The sequence below is a fragment of the Tasmannia lanceolata genome, unplaced genomic scaffold (assembly GCF_043159265.1).
Source record: "Tasmannia lanceolata isolate RefF3 unplaced genomic scaffold, GAP_Taslan_0.1 ptg000044l, whole genome shotgun sequence".
Classification (NCBI taxonomy): Eukaryota; Viridiplantae; Streptophyta; class Magnoliopsida; order Canellales; family Winteraceae; genus Tasmannia; species Tasmannia lanceolata.
In genome coordinates this window covers 23112289-23129750 of record NW_027518721.1, presented here as the reverse complement: position 1 = coordinate 23129750, position 17462 = coordinate 23112289, and the positions used below count along the sequence as shown (strand labels likewise).

At 38.0% G+C, this 17462-nt stretch overlaps 2 protein-coding genes and 1 long non-coding RNA gene across 4 annotated transcripts in view; 1 reads left to right on the top strand and 2 right to left on the bottom strand.

Annotated features, from left to right (window-relative positions):
• Nucleotides 1–360: 360 nt before the first annotated feature.
• On the top strand, nt 361–2180 carry LOC143863778 (uncharacterized). Of its 2 annotated transcripts, none has more exons than XM_077374544.1 (4): nt 361–657; nt 822–871; nt 1169–1227; nt 1347–2180. In XM_077374544.1, exons 1-4 carry the CDS (start codon nt 448–450, stop codon nt 1862–1864), a joined length of 837 nt encoding a protein of 278 aa, XP_077230659.1. In that variant the 5' UTR covers nt 361–447; the 3' UTR covers nt 1865–2180. The 2 variants fall into 2 exon arrangements, with proteins under 2 accessions (XP_077230659.1, XP_077230658.1); XM_077374543.1 differs by having other exon boundaries at nt 361–663.
• A 2952-nt stretch (nt 2181–5132) lies between these two features.
• LOC143863696 (putative cyclic nucleotide-gated ion channel 20, chloroplastic) overlaps nt 5133–17462 on the bottom strand; it is a 37835-nt gene continuing 25505 nt past the window's right edge. Inside the window, exons 8-13 of the mRNA XM_077374452.1 lie at nt 16145–16290; nt 11323–11400; nt 9599–9728; nt 7214–7460; nt 6353–6515; nt 5133–5423 (exon numbers count right to left, since the gene is read on the bottom strand). Of these exons, the coding sequence (XP_077230567.1) occupies nt 5297–5423; nt 6353–6515; nt 7214–7460; nt 9599–9728; nt 11323–11400; nt 16145–16290 (891 nt within the window). The 3' untranslated portion in view covers nt 5133–5296. The remainder of the gene's footprint in view (nt 5424–6352; nt 6516–7213; nt 7461–9598; nt 9729–11322; nt 11401–16144; nt 16291–17462) is intronic.
• LOC143863697 (uncharacterized) lies at nt 12102–16138 on the bottom strand. The gene is made up of 3 exons (XR_013240945.1): nt 14153–16138; nt 13092–13878; nt 12102–13005 (listed from the first exon to the last, which is right to left on the bottom strand). It is a non-coding gene; the product is annotated as an uncharacterized LOC143863697 (long non-coding RNA).

Below are 17462 nucleotides of genomic sequence, written 5' to 3'. Positions count from 1 at the left end.
TTCTTCACTACAAGCGGGTGACCCAGGTAGATGAACAGTACGATCGCATTGATGCACTAGTAACTGGGCCCACACCACCTCGTCTCACAAAATCACATAGACAAGTCCTTCTCACAGTATCATTCCCAGTATTTTTCAATAAAAGCCAACCAGCCTGGCCGAAGCAAAGACCCAAGAGCATCTAACACTATAATGGGAGTGGGACCCAGTGATTTTGTGTATGGGCCCACTATAAATAATGCTTACCAAGTCCAGCTGCTTGCCTCTACCCGTACAAATCTACAGCTAATAACCGGTCACACCACACGTGTGCGAGTGTGCGGTGCACAAAAGGAAAACAACACAACACCACCAAGAGAGAGAGAGAGAGATCTCCTTTTTTCCCTAGACATCCAAATCCGGATTGCAAATCAAACCCTCTTCACATTTTTCTCATCCTTCAATCCGATGAGGATCCGAAAAAGACCACTGGTTCCTTTCTTATCAAAACCTCTAATCACTCCAAATCCATCATCAACTCAAAACCCATCACAACTAGAACCAAAAAGAGAAGACAAAGAAGAAAATGATCAACAAGGAGCAAAGGAAAAGGAAGGATTGTTGTGCACAGAGGAGAGCAAGGGATGTTGCATGTTACCCATTCAAATTCCCCAACAGGTAGAGGTAGGTGCCTTTATCAACTACCTATCTCTTCCTTTTATTAAACCCACAAAGAAATTGTGCACTCCCTTTTGATTTTCTCCTTTAATCAATGAGTTGGAGCGAATAAAGAAGAAAAGTAGAAGGAGATGAGATGGTTATGTGATTTTATGACTGTGCAGGATTTAGAAGAAGGGGAGAGATGGAGTGCAAGAAACAAAGGGAGTAGGAGGTAAAAAAAAACTGATAGTTTTAATAAATTTCCATGGTGAAATGGGAATGCACCATTTATAACACAGTAATTTCGTTCCATTATTCCCACTTATAGCACAGTAATCTAGTTCCATATGCTATTTCTAGCACTAGTATTGCATGTTTTCTTTACTAATTAGCATATATCCATCCTTAGATCTATATAATATCTCTATGTAACAGCTAGCTGACCACTAGTGGAGCACTATAGTAAGCCTTAATGTGGTGTACCGCTCATTATTTTCGTCTTTGTGTTTCTTGTTTTACGAGCTAATAGGAACGGGAACGTGAACCCTTTGGGTGCAGAAACCTCTAGGCTTCCCTTTTCATCTCAAGGTAACAAAGATATAGGTAGAATATGAAAGGCCAAAAAAAAAAACCATGAATTTTTATTACATTTGCTAACTGGGTTTTTGTTATTTTGCCTTTAAAAAAAAAATCTTGGATGGGTTCAGTAACTGGGAGGTGGCATAAAGGAGAAACAGCATTTACATTGAAGAAAAGGAAAGGGAGATATGAGTGGGGAGGAGGAGCAGAAGAGAAGATGGTAGAGAAAGAGAAAAAGAAGATGAAGCTAAAGAGGAAGAGAGCCAAGAAAAAATCTATTGATGATGATGATGAAGAGGATATGGAATGTGGTAGTAAGAAAAGGGAGAAGAGTAGTAATGTTGGGGCTTTAATGGAGGGTTCGAGGTGCAGTCGTGTTAATGGGAGGGGTTGGAGGTGTTGCAAACATACACTTGTTGGTTATTCTCTCTGTGAACACCATTTAGGAAAGGTAAGGCTAAGGAGCATCAATGTAGAGGAGGTTGAAAAAGATGATGATATTCTCATAATAACAATGAAGAAAAAGAGTAAGAAAATTGGGATTGTGAAGGCTCGATCCATCAGCAGCTTGATGGGCCAAACAAACCATACAAGAACGATAACAACACCTACTGATATTACTAGTAGTAGTAATTTGATAGTATGATAGAAGAGGTGAAATGGGTTCTCTCCATCTCTCTCTCTCTTTTGTTTTTGCACAAGATTACTACTACACATTGCCGGTTGCATCTCAGATGATGAATAGTTGTTTGTGAAAATTTTGTTAAGAACTGTTTATTTTATTTTTTGTATTCGAGTTTGGATTCTGAGTTTTCATTACAGGTATAAAGAGAGAACTTTTGTATTTTTTTTTTTAAGGGAATGCACTTTCTATGCTTCGCTTGCAAATTGTTGTTTCAGTTTGCAAAATTTGTCTCGGGAACTTGTTTGTGCATATGAACTTGTTGGCTTCTTAGTTCTTACATTTTTTCTTTTGGACTCTTATTCTACTACTATTAATCCTACTGCTAATAATATTAGTAGTAGTAGTATTGGTAATAATAATACTACTACTAATAATAAGGGAAATGATATTTCCAGCACCCTTCTTTTTCATCCCACACGCTCTTGATTATTTGTTCCTAAAAAGAGCTACATTTTGACCCGTATTTCCCGAATTTTCAAGAACCCTACCCTATTCAGAAATTATTTTGGATTGGGCCGGGGCCCGTCTTTTATGCAAAAATCTAAGATTTATAAAATTTACCATATCCCTGGATACTTTTTTCGGGGTTTTGCCACCTGCACTCATTTTTACATTGAGAATGGGTGACATGAGCTATGTGCCATTGAGCGACAGTGTAAGTGAGGATTCAGCTAACATTTTCGGGTTTAGAAATGCTTCTCATTAAGAGAGCAAGTGAGGATGCAACTATCGGATTCTGGTTTGAAAATGCTTCTTCTACTAAGAGATCTTTATTTTGCAACAAACGGTTTTCACTATGGAATACAAAGGAATGATGATTGAAGAAGGGAAAAGTGGAGGGGGCAGTTGGCCGTTGCATGCACTGGGTAAGAGAGGAGTCTTTGGATTTTTTCTTTTATTATGTTTTAACCATAGTTTCAAAACTTTCCCGCGTCATCGTAAAGTGCCCCGAGATGACTCCCTTTTACCAGGGCCGCATTCTTGTCCAAGTCGGCATTTTACCATACAAAGTTGATCAAAACTCCTTTGACTCTCCTAAGTTATGACCACCCCAACAAAGTGCTTAGCCACGTCAACCGAGTACACGATCGTGTCATTCCGAGCCTATCAGGATTTGTTTTGGCCACATTCTGACTCACATCCACATTTTGAAACACTGATTTTAACAACGATATGGGGAGATTATTAATATGTGGTTTTCCCAAGGACGCCCTTCAGTTTAGCATTCTTCTCATTAAGGTGATGGTACTGTAGAAGTTGTCTGAACAAGTATAAACCGGCCCATGACTAGCATGATGAGAGCCATTTATTCCGTAGGCTCCATTGAGTTGATAATATGCCCATTAGTTTGCTCGTGATGATCCTATCAAAGTCATTTTCGGAAATGGATGGTTGGGAAAGAGTGAATTATTATAGTGATTAGGGTTAATCCATAACTAAAGTTTTGCTCACTACCTCCCACCATCCAATGCTGGTTGTTCTATTTTAACTGAATTTGTTAGTCCATACACTTCCAAGGTGATAATTGTTTCCCTTTTTTCCTTCCATGAAAAAAGAGAGAAAAAGATACGGCATTGTGGTCATTTAAATGATGTTGAGGGTGTTATTTGTTGGTATGCATTGAGCATTTTAAACTACTGCTTTGAAATTTGTCCTTTAGGGCAGGTCTGGCAGCCAAGAATTTTTTTTCATGATAAATCGGTGTCTCCGAGTGGTGAGAGAGGTGTAGGGTGGTGAAGTGGCTAACAATCTCCTTACGCTTTGTTTCTTTCAGGCGAGAAATGGGAGTAAAACTTGTTTTACCACGCACTTTACAATAGAAAGATAAAGACTGGGAGACTTAGAAATAGTAGTTGAAGATGATAATGTGAAAGAGTGGATAGATGAATATGGAGCCTAAGGGGCCATTTGGATATGCGGATTTTATAATCCAAGTTTTAGTTTGAAAACAATATAAAAGAGGGTTTCTTGGATTTTAGGGTAAGAAATCCAGGTTTTAGAAATCTCTCCCCCATCTTGAGATTTCTAGAACCTGGAAACATGGGACGATATGCTGCTCTCTTGTTGTCGGATAGAAGGGCGAGAAATCATAAAACGACAGCTGGTCTCTTTCGTCTCTCTTCTCCCATGTACAATTTTGAGGAAATCCAAGATCCTAAAATTCGCATATCCAACGGCCCCTAAATATAGGCGGCATGAAGTATTCAATAGCTACCCAAATTTTATATTAAAAAAGAGTGCTGCTATGGAAATCCACTGCCTAACTGAGAACAGAACCGAGCCAATCCCCTGCAAGTAACATGCCATTTTATGAAAAAACAGGGAAAAAAGAGAAGAGAGACTAATTGATAAAGGCAGGTAGTTGTTAACCAGGGGATGCAAGGGAATTGCAACCCAAGCTTTGGCGTTACATATAGTACAGATTAGATTTGATTTTGTCTCTATGTCAGTTGAGTGGAGAAGAGCTAAAAGTTTACCATAATAACATCTTTGAATGATTTCCACAACCCCTCGTTTTGATAATGAGACTCCACCCATTAAATTTTTGTATTTACTAGCTTTTAAAAGATATAACAGTTCCCAAAATAACTCCTCCTGTGTTTTTCACAGCCTGTCCTGAGCCAGAATAAAGGAGGGTTGGCGTCAGGTTGGCAGCTGGGTGAAAAACTTTGCCACTCTTTTATGAAATGAATCCTCTAGAAAATTCATGAACTTTTTCTAAAGGATTCATTTAGCCGACCCCAACTAGTTTGGGACAAAGGCTTCGTTGAGTTGAGTTGAGTTCCCAAAATGTTCTCAGCAGCGAATACAAAAAAGTGGTTTAAATTGTGTATTGACATTATTGAAACATGGTAGTGCAGATATCATTCCCCCTTATAATTTATGAAGGTAATGGATAAATGAAGGTAGTCCAAGCCACCTTGATCAGTAGTCCACCCTGATCTCAGTAAGTGTCACTTGTGTGCCATAGTCGAACTGTTTTTACTGTGGTTAGGCAAGCGTAAGTGAATCACACAAAAACAAATTGGAAGACCCTATCTATCTGATAGGTAGGCTTTTTTACTGGTGAATGTTGCACCATTGCCCACATTTTTGTTTCGCAACCAATTATGACTGTTCAGTTGGTGTAATTTTCGGCCCATGACCTGCCTAGAATGAGACACCCTTTTAGGAGGAAGACTTCAGATAGAATGGGGATTGGATTTGACCTGCCTAGAATGAGACACCCTTTTAGGAGGAAGACTTTCAGATATAATGGAGATGGGACTTGACACACTCCAATTGTAATTACAGATATATAGACCCCTCGCTGTAATAACCAGTCAATGGGATCAATGATAAATTACATGCATTTTTCTGTAAAAGGATGTTCTGTATATACCAAGAAGGAAGTTAGGATCTCGATTGATGATTAGGCTGACTTTTGAGACCTTCTGCTCGATTTAAACGCTTCTGCCTATATCTCCATTTTACTTGGATGTGAGTTGCTGCCTTTGCTCTCCAAAATTGTGATTCATACCTGTTACCAAATAACAAAGAATTGTATGTAAGGTGTAAGGCTTTTCAAAACTGACAAAACATCCCATATTCTCTTTACAGACAGAAATGAAATACAAGTTTTTATATATCAGGTCTAAGACTTGAAAAAAATGACAAAACATCTCCTATTCTCTATAGAATGAAATGAAACACAGGTTTTTAATTTTTCTATTTTATGTTTTAAGTGAGGTTAGTGGCCTGTTTTTCGAAAGAAGAGTATTCCAATGTCAAAAGCTAATCAATTGGAAGGCATATCCATCCATTAAAATCTTCTGTTAAAGACCCAAGATCCTCAAATGACAGAGAGTTTGGAGGTGTCTATAAAATATGAATTCAACATTTTTCAAAGTACATTTGTATATTTTTGTAGTGCTACAATTATGTAATGTTATTATGTTGTGGATTTAATTCCACAATGTATGTTTGGAGAAAGTTAATCAAACCTCCTATTTACAGGAAGGAGCTTGGCTCCTCTTTTTTATCATCCCAAGTTAATCAAGATGGAGCATCTTATGCACCTCAGAATTCTAACTTCACACAGAACACTAGTACTTGTTAACATAAAAATATGTGCTCATTTTGCATCTTCCGATTCTTTAATACCAACCAAATTAGATATCCCTAGTGGTACCCCATTTGTTTAATTTAAAAGTTAAAACTATTATAGAAAATACAAATCCTTAACCTATACTCTTTCCTTTTTATGCTATTTTCATGTTTTTTTTTTGTTTTTAAATTTCCTAAGCTTTTGGATTCTTTTATGCATGTCACACTTGGCAGAAAAAGGGTGAAAAGGGAGGAGCAAAAGTTCAAACATTAACAACACGGTACAATGGCAATGGCATAGACCAATTGTCGTGGTCAGTAAACTCTAAACTAGCATAAATGCAGGATGAGTTTATGAATGACCTTATGGCTCCTTGAACACGTGGATTCCGCAAGAATCGTGAGAAAAGGGAAGTGACCCCTTCTAGATCATCAGCTCTAAGTATAAATGCTTCGACGTTAGTTACGCATCTCACTGTCCTGCTACAAATCAATCGCTGTCCCGGTAACCTGATTTTCTTTCCGTCTGTAAAATAACCATTCCAATGCAGTTTTCAGCCTCAAAAGAGCATGCAAATTATATGTTAATCCCAAAGTACATGAAATAAAATAATGGCCACAAGATCATCTTTAAAACTATCCAATTATTGTAACCGTACTGTCTAACAGAAAATAATCACTTTCTTGTTGAACCATATGAAAATTATTTTACCTCTTAAACATTGATTAGCCCAGAATCTGAACTGTTACTAAGAAAAAAGTGAGAAGCTGCCCATTCATTAAATACTAATACATATTCCTTGCCAGGTAACCAAGTTTTTCTCTTCATATCAGAAAGCACACAAATAACTATTTACAATGAAGAGCAAATCAAACTGTGAAACAAGTAACTTTACCACTTTCTTGTAGAACCATTGGAAAATCATTTTACCTCTTAAACATTGATTAGCCCAGAATCTGAACTGTTATTAAGAAAAAAGTGAGAAGTTACCCATTCATTAAATACTTAAATACAGATTCCCTGCCAGGTAACCAAGTTTTTCTCTTCATATCAGTAAGCACACAAATAACTATAAACAATGAAGAGTTAATCAAACTGTGAAATAACTTTCCTTGATCCTAAGCCTTTGGAGACATGAAGGATTAAATTTCATTTCTAGATTAGTTCTTACTTAAAGTAAGCACAAATAAAGGCAAACAGACAATCTGGAATCAGACGTGTACCTTTATTCACTGATGAATGGTCAAGACACCGCGTGAGAAGCTCCTCACCACAAACATCTCCTTCTGATAAGGGGGCTATATTTCCATTTCCTTCATCACTTTCCATCTTACCACGTACAACAAAGACCATCTTCTCAATAGGACCTCCTCGATACAGAATTTTGCTTCCTCCTATGTACAATTTTTGTCTTAATCTTTCACATATGGCATCCAAGATGGGTGCATCCATTAGGGTAAAAATGCGCACCTGCAAAATAAACAGTCTTGGGTTCTTAATGCAATCAAGATAAACTAAAAATAACACCAAACTAATATAGATTCTGGTTATGAGCTTCATGATTTGTACACTATAGTATTCAACCCCAATTATTGCTTTGGTTTGTTTAGTTGACTATAGATTCACGGATTAATCCTTGGAAGAGAAACACTTTAACTCATGCAGACATAACTAAGAATGATGAGCTGAGCCAAAGTGAGAATAGGAACAAAGGAAGCATAAGCCCCAATGCCAGGAGCACATTGTAAGCCTCCATGAAGACCCAAATAGAATATGATGTATACTCAACTCAACTCAACCTAACTAAGCCTTTGTCCCAAACTAGTTGGGGTCAGCTAATGAATTCTTTAGAAAATTTTCATGAAGAAAGTGAAAGAGTCTACCCGGCTCAAATTGACTAAGTCTAATCCTGACACTAGTTGGGTTCGTCTACATGGCTCATTTTCTTCCATTCTCTCCTATCCAAGGTCATGTTCTCTATTATGTTCCTAGCCATCAAGTCTTTCCTCACTGTTTCTACCCAAGTTGTTTTCGGTCTGCCCCTTCCTCTTTTTACTCCATCAACTTGGCACGAGTCACTTCTTCTCACTGGAGCATCCAAAGGCCTACGTTGGATATGCCAAAACCATCTTAAGCGATGCTCTCTCATCTTCTCCTCAATTGGTGCCAGTCCCACCTTTTTACGGATGTCTTCATTTTTAATTCTATCTAACCTTGTGTGGCCATATCAAATAGAATATGATGTATAACTAATATTAATTTACTACTACAATTGCAAGCATGTGCCTCAAGGCCAGACATTTGGAAGATGCGTCAAATTGTAATCCCAACGTACAATGTGGTATAAGTCATTTTTCACTCTCATCATTTGAGATAACAACAAATCGTTAGTTAAGGGAGGGCTTTTAATTATGGAGAACTTGTGAACTTAATACTTTTTGAAGAGGAAATAATAGTCCGAGGCCAAACCAATGATGCAGAGGCATTTTCGTCATTTAAAAGATGATGAATAGTTATCCAAAAAGCCCAATCCCACGCTTGGTTTTAAATTCCACAGAAATGAAATGTTTCGGTGTTGGTTGGAAATTTCGATGGAAATCCTGTAAGATCAATGAATGTATGGAAATATATGAAAATGATAGAATTTTGAGAGCAAACTTAAGAAATGCTAGAATAGGCACACGTATACGCTTAAAACCATCACATAAGCAAGACAGTCATCCATAATGGTTTAACAACATCAAACACTTAGTGATATGCGTTGTCACGCATTTCTGATAATTCAGTAAATACCACATTTCACATGTAATTCATATAAATATAATTATGTAACACACACTAATATAGTATACCGCTAACATATGGTTTCGGAAACACTTCGGTTGTTTCATGCCAGTTTCGGTGGAAAATTAAATCATGGTCACAACTACAACTCAACTCAACTCAACAAAGCCTTTGTCCCAAACTAGTTTGGGGTCGGCTAATGAATCCTTTAGAAAATTTTCATGAAGAAGGTGAAAGGATCTACTTGGACTAAGTCTACTCCTGACACTAGTTGGGTTCGTCTACATGGATCATTTTCTTCCATTCCATCCTATCCAAGGTCATGTTCTTTGTTATGTTCCTAGCCCTCAAGTCTTTCCTCACCGTTTCTCCCCAAATCATGGTCACAAAGTTAGAAAATTTTACTTTGTCAGAAGTTTTCATCGAAAGTACAACTACATAAAATATGAGTAGATTTAAGACCAGGTACTTCCAACATATAGTTGCTCAAAAGTGAAGTTTGATTTATTCAAGAGTCGCTATTAGTTATTTATGTGATGCAAGTTGCAGGAGTGGGAGCGACATGAAGGGTGAGAACGAATACTTCTAAATGAATCTTCGTTGCTAGTGTCTAATGAAGATTCTTATGATGTTTATGCATCCCATAGTCAACCAATCAAAACATCTTGTGCCCATAACACAAGCTACATTTAGAAAAAAAAGACGTAAGAGAAATAAAAGCAAAGGAAGAAACATTCTATCATCAAGAATAATATACTACACAAACAATTTTGTTATTTCCATTACTATAGTAGAATTTGGAACAATAATGATTTAAAGCTCACCTTCTTGACAAATTTAAAGAGATGACGACGTATTTCTCTTTGTAGGTCTTCTGGCAAATTCACTAGCAGCATTTCTTCATTGACACCTCTAGAGACAGACCAATTATACCTTTCTGATTGTCTTACTTGCCTACATTACCTCAAAAGAGGAAAAGATTAGGTAACAAGTTGTTTGATATTGTGGTCAAAATACTCTACACATAAAATTGTTGAATATTCGACAATAAACATTTAACCGATACCAAATTCTACATAATAAATCCTTTCCCAATTGAGATCTACTCACAGATCTAACTAGATTACATAACAATTTAATATAAACAAATCAACAAATAGAAAACACCATGATGAAAAGATAAAAAGCAGCCCTATATTCTCAACAAATAAATGAGCATTCCATCCTCTCAACTTTAGCAAACATGTATGTTAGTGGGATTTAGGTTCAGACCGTTCAGTTAATAGTAAGTCATTCATGAGTTCTCCCCAAAATAATTTGGTCTCTTCTTTTCTTTGAACTTGTTATCAAAGAAAACCCCAAAACTAGCTCTTATTTCCCACCTGAAATAAAAGAGTAGACAAGCTTCATAGAATACTGCCATCATCGCAAAGAGGAAAAGTGAGTGACATCATTGTGGCGACATCATCAGCCATGTTTCTGACATCAACCACATTATCACGGCCCTCACCTATTTGCTCTGAGAATGGTACACTCCAATTTCAACCAAAACAACTGCACAATTTTCTTCAAAACCTTTTTTTTTTTTTTGAAAAATGACATATTTCATTGATACTATGAAGATTACAACAGGGACCAGGAGTCCCAAGTATCATTACATAGGATCAGTTAGGGCAATTCAGGGCATACCCTGAATCACCAAGAGAGAGTGATATAAACTATTGAATTCTTCAAAACCTTTTTGAAACATCATAATAAGAGAAAATAAGATTTGGTAGTTTAATCTGCTTTGGAGCACTGTTATAAAACTCCCTGAGTCAACCGTTGACTTGCCCGAGTCAACTTGGTTTTACCTTGGCCGAGTTCTCAACTGAGTCTGACTTTTGCCCTACGAAGTCAATGAGAAACTTCTTTGATTTTCCGATTTACCACATCAATCAGTGACTTGACCAATTCAAATCTTTTTTATCTTGCCTGAGTTCTCGTCCGAGGCCTAATCTTTAAAAATTGTTTTGGAGAATTATATCAAGGTAAGATAGAATGCTCGTGGGGGAATAAATTCAATATTGTCCTTAGTTCTGTAGCATGTTGATCATGATCATAGAAAGTTATAAAAAAAAGGATGTTCACTCATGCTTTACGTTGAACGTAATAAGCTAGTTTAATTGAGATTCTTGATAGGGAGAAATCAATTAGGTTATTATGTTGTTTTAATTAAAGATAGATGAAAGAGATACATAATATGTGTTCTATCCCAAAAGAATATATGAATATCACTTCCCTTACGGAAAATAATGAGTGACAAATGATGGTTCATACAGCTTCTAGAGAAATAAAACACTCGTGCATATGAGACAAAAGAAAAAAAATTGGGAAAAAACAAGTGTCTGATGTTGAAGTGCTATAATGACAGTTATATTCTTTGTGAATACAAACCAAGTACAACTTATTAAGCTACCTAAACCATAGCATAATAAACAATAAGGAAATTCTACACAAAATATGAGAACCCCTTATTAGGTCTCCAAATGAAAACACACAGATATACCTCCTCAAATCTTCAGGCAATCGCCGATGGCTCATCCACTGTTCAACATCACGAAGCCTTAGTTGCATTTCTAGTCTCCTTGAGAAACAAATCAGGGTATCAATGGAAAGCACTGGATAAAAAGAGACAAAAAAGAATAGGAAAAAGGAAAGAACAATAACTCCCAGCTATTTAATCTAAAACATAGCAATTTGAAATGATGAGTCATGCAACAACTAGTATTTAATCTACAAATAAGACAGCCTAGTTCAGCATTATTACACAATAGTTATCGCCGGCCTAGTTCTTCTTTTGTTTTTGGGTGTGTCTGGGTGTGTACACACACACACACACACACATATATATATATATAGAGGAAACTGTTGGTGCGCTTAATCTCACCAACCTTATGGTGCGCTTAAGCGCCCAATCACATGGGTTCCACATTTTCTGTGGTGATCCAAACCATTCATTTGCAAGGTCCTATCGTAGATGGGGGTTGTACCAAAAATCAGCTCCACAGAATCATCCTAACCCATCCATTTTTGGAGAATCATCCTAACCCAACCACAAATCTGCCCAGTTTTGTCCTCTACAAATGGAGGGTTTAGGATGATCCTATGGAGCTGATTTTTGGTACTCCCCCTATCTACGATAGGACCTTGCAAATGAATGGTTTGGATCACCACAGAAAATGTGGGACCCATGTGATTGGGCGCTTAAGCGCACCAACAGTTTCCTCATATATATATATATATATATATATATATATATTATACATATATAAAAGGCATAAGAAGAGGACATGGGAGGGAGAAGAATCTTTATTCAATATCAAATAATCATCAAAATTCACAATAAAGCTGTAAAGAGGCCTATAAATAGGCAATTAACAACCAAGGAAATAGTAACCTACTAAACATGAACTCTTAAAGAAGCCTACTAAAATAAGAACTATAAATAACCAAATGACTAAAATGCCCCTAATAAAATACTAAGTGGCAAATATGCCATTTATTTAGGCCTAATATTTGCATCATTCTCCCCCGGTTGAAAAGAACTCGCCCTCGAGTTCTAGTCCGCCTTGGTCAAATATGAAAATAATCCAATGAAGCAGAAGGAGGCACAATCTGTCTGAAGCAATCCTGATGGCTAATGCTCGAGATAGCAATGAAAGTGATCTGAAAGGCTGGTGGCGGAATATGGAAGAAAGCATCCATGTAAAATCATCAAAATACAAGCATTTCGTGAGAATCAGGGAAGCTGGGAAGATGGCAACGTACTCATCCTGGATCGGCGTGATCGGCAAAACTGCTATGGGTGGTACCAATCGGGGAACATCCTCCACATAATCAACATCAACTGGTAGCTCAGTAGGCGCAGGAGAATCAACATGAAAGTCATCCGCTGGTGTCTAATCAGGCTCAGTAGAATCAATGATAAAATCAGCGTCTAGGACTGAAGCTGGGGTAGTGATGTCAGGCTGATGGACCTCTTGATCAATCTGCGGAACAAGATCATCTGTGTCGGCACAAGTCTCGGCAATCTGATCAATCGGCGCAAATATAGGGCAATCCTCTGTAATATGCTCGCGATCATCTGTCTCAGCTAATGGCTCAACAATCATGTCACTCGGCTCTGACTCAGGACGATGCTCGATCAACTCCGTCAAGGGAAAAGCCTCACGTGGATTTGCTACGATATCTGCCTCAGAAGTGTGAAGCTTTACAAGGTGAGCAATAGAAACTTTCAGATATGTGTCTCTAAATGTAACCACTTTGGAAACTCACCGTGCAACTTGTGGCAACCCAAAAGTATCACACGTGACTTGCTTTTCAGTTTATGATAACTTGCCGGGCAAGTTATCCTCCGTCCCTTAGAGTCCTTACTATTCACGGCAAGCCAAGATCCGAGAGGCCTGAATAATCACAACACACTTTTATTTGAACACACTCTTGATGATGCTGGAGGTTGAAGGAAAGGTGGGACCAAATAGGGCTGAAGATGGTCGATGGGAGGGTTTCAAAGTGGATGAATAAGATGGATGGAAAAGGAAATAAAAAAAGTTCTGTTGGGTGTTGAGTCGAGGAGGGTTTCACTGGCCTTTGGGTGGTATTTGGGTATCGAATAAAGGTGGTTTTGATGGACTGAGAGGGGCTGCTAATGAGTGCCTAAAACTAAGGAACCAACGTAGAAGATGACTGGTTTTATTAGGAACTGGATGGTTTAGGATGGGTTTCGAAAAGCAAAAATTAGTGGCCGTTAGGATTTCTGGTGAAAGGTGTGTTAGGGTGAGTGGATGGGCAAAGGGACTTTGCAGGTAGGTGGCTGGCTGTTTTTGGGTGAAATAAAAAGGGTTCAATCGGATAAAATTTTCAGGCTGATTATTGGCTGATTTCTAGAGGGGATCGTGCGGCTGATAATGAAAGGGAAAAGCTAATAGGTTGGATTTTGTTTGTAACTGAACTGTTTCGCAGGAAACTTTTGTGGGGTGTGTTAACCGCGGCGCCTCAGATGTGAACAATAGACGACTAACACAACTTGGATCTTTTGGCTCTGATACCCAATTGATGTAGGCTGGGAAAAGAAATTAGAGGAAGAAGAAGAAAACCAGAATTGGAAGGAGAAGAATCTTTATTCAATATCAAATAATCATCAAAGTTCACAATAAAGCTGTAAAGAGGCCTATAAATAGGCAATTAACAACCTAGAAAATAGTAACCTACTAAAACATGAACTCTTAAAGAAGTCTACTAAAATAAGAACTCTAAATAACCAAATGACTAAAATACCCCTAATAAAATACTAAGTGGCAAATATACCACTTATTTAGGCCTAATATTTGCATCACCTTTTGCTTTCCGTAAATCACACCCGGAACCGTTCTCCAATCAGCCCCTTTAAAAGCCTGCAGAAACATCCCCCCTAACAGCCCCTTGCAACCCATACATCATCAAATTTCAGCCCTTAAAACCCATACTTCAACCCCTGTTTTCCCCATCGATTCTCAAGTCTCCTGTTAAGGACATGCCCTTTCCTTCAAACCCTACTGAAAACCCTCAACCCTCACCCGAAAACTGATTTTATTAGCCACCCCCTTCAAGCCTATTGAAACCCCTCTTTTAACAGCTCCCACACCTTGTCAAAACTTCACCAAAAGAATTCCTATTTTCAGCCCTTTAACAGATACGCACAAACCCTGTACAGCCCCTTCCAAATCAGTCCCTCCTTTCCCCAAATCAGTCCCTTCTGGAGCATCTTCAGCATCTCCTTTTGAAACCCAAAGCAAAACCCAAGTACCCTCTTCTCTTCTCCCCTAATTTCTTCTTCTTCTTCTATTCTTCTCCTCTTTTCTCCTCTTTCTTCTATTTCTTTTCCCGGTCCTACATCACATTGCATTTCAAGATTTGGAAAATAAATGCATTGGTATATAATTAATTATTCATAAAAAAGAACTTCAAATCACTTTATCACAATAAAACATCAGGAGACCATTGATATATCTCAATGCATAGGTGATAACATTTACAACATATCAGTGATATATATAGAAAAATCTTCGGACTATGATTATGCTACCAATGCCCTATAAGTTCCTCTTACATATACAGAAAAATGAAACTTTTTTTGGTAGGTAAGCTGGGATCAAATCTCCTCCTATAAAATAAACCTTCTTATCAAAGAATATGGGCAGATTATAGCCAGTGTAGTACTGGGTGCCTGCCGACCTTGCTCTTCCCAAAGTTATCTTTTCCTTCTCTCATAGGATGCTTCTTTACATTCATTTTCTGCTCTGCATAAGTGCATATTAACTCAGGCCATCACATAAAGCATGTTTTATATAATGGTAGGTGGTTTGCATGCATCCTACTTTACCAATCGTAACTCCAGCATGTAATATAACGCATAATAGTTGTACAATATAGTATTTGAAGGTACAATATAGTATTTGAAGTGGCCAGGTGCCTTTCCCATCGCTATCGGTCGGTTGTATCACCCCAGGAGGTAGATATGTGTGTTTCTCGTACTAGGAGACTGTCTCCCAAAGGGAAATTTTTTTTAAAAAAAATTACCCTATATTTTACTTAAATTATAATACAGATATTTAAAACTCTATAGTTTTAACAAAAAGTGACCACGCCTCCAAGAAATTTTTTTTTTTTTTAAAAGAAACATTCAAAAGTAAAATGTCTTATCCCCGTGTATAAATACAGTGGCCAAGGTCAGTTAAACCAGTGTAGAAACTCCCTAAGGCAATCATTAACTTGCCCAAGCCAACTTGGTTTTGTCCCTACTGATTTGAGCAAAAGCATCATTGACTCACTCGAATCAATAAAAAACTTGCCGCATCAATCATTAAATAGCCCAAGTCAGTTCCATCTTGGATGAGTTTTTGTCAAAGTCAAGTTTTTAAACACTTATTGACACAAGTTTATCTCCTCATACTTTGTGTTTCCACCAATTTTGTAAACTTATTTTTTATTTTTGTAATATTTAGTATTAACAATTGTACCTCCCTTATTCCTGCATCTTATCTTTTAAATTTTGTGTTGGAACCTTGAAAATATGTCCAAATTGACAAAGGGTTCCTTTCCCAAGAAACACATGCACGCATGGATCTGCAAAAGAATGAATGTTGTGGTGTTTGCTATTGTGAAGAGCAATCTCAAGATGGAGGCACATCTTTAATCAAATCTGAAAATTTTGAAAACCAACCCTTGATATTTATTCAAAAGAACCAACCCTTGGTAATTATTCCTTGCCCATCAATGGGTAGCTGCATACTCCACTATTAAAACACAGAATTTAAAACTAAAAAACTATTGTCAAATAACTCCCTCACCTGCGCCCAAGGGCTTGAAGGAAGTTCTGCATATTTCCAATGAGTAAAGCAAAAAGAAACAGGCCAAGTCCAATAATGCCCATCGTGAATAGAACCTCCCACACAAAAGCACTTGGAACTAGGTTTCCTGCTAGCGTACTGATTTGCTATGGCATAACCAGAAAACATTGAAAGACAATGTTGATAAGAGATGCGCCTTAATTATATATGCAAAGATACTTGAAAGAAATTCAAATTTCAAAGCCAAGCTTATCGCATTAACACAAGAATCACATTAAGAATGGAAGGAAGTTGTCGTGAATGATTCAAGATCAAAATATATCAAGAAAATGTACACTACATTCTTCGACAATAAAAGAACCCAGTATTTCTCAATTGAGAAATGAGAATAGTCGTCAAAGTCATGGCCATGTTACCATTTCACATAAGCACGACTAGGGGTGCAAGTTTGGCCCTGTCAGCCCTGACCCGCCCTGAGCCCGAACAGGGTCAGGGCTGGATTTTCCAACCCTGAGAGTGGGTCAGGGTTCATTTTTTTAGACCCTGACTCAGGTCGGGTTGGGTTCTGGGTTAATGCCTCGGGAACCCTGACCCGGCCCGACCCTAAGTTTTCTATTATAGAATTGAACCATCTATGCATGTTTCTTTTGCTAATGTTTTCTGTTATCTTGGATTGGTGTTTCTTTAGATTATTATTATTAATTGTCTCTGTTACCCGTCCTGTTGTTGAATTCATAGTCTTATTTTGTTCCCTTTCTCTGTTTATTGATCATTTTGTTCTATATGATAAGTGGTTGCTTTATTTTTGGCACTCTTAACAGGTATTTGCACTAGGGTCAATTAGGGCCGGCCCGGCCCGGCCCGGCCCTGCCCAATCAGGGCGGGCCAGGGCCAACACTGAGCCCTGTAGGGCGGGCCATGGGTTGAGGTTTTTCGGCCCTGATTTAGGGTCAGGGCGGGTCAGGGCCGAGATAATGGGATCCAGGGTTGGGCTAGGGTTTTGAAAAACCCGACCCAACCCGACCCTGTTGCAGCCCTAAGCACGATGTACCCATAATACACACGGCACATTATGGTGATCACCCCATTTATCTGGTGGCAACCACCAATCCTACGATTGCCTCTGGTTTCCCAATGATCAGGTAATCCCACCCTGAATATTTTTATCACGGTGTTTGAGCGATGGCATGATTTCCCGATCACAGTGGAACAAGAGGTAATGAGCAGGACAATAGCGTCCCGCTAGATCAATGTTGCCGAACACCATAAATTGTTGTGTATGACAAGCCAAACTGAGTTATAGAAATAAATAGTGTTA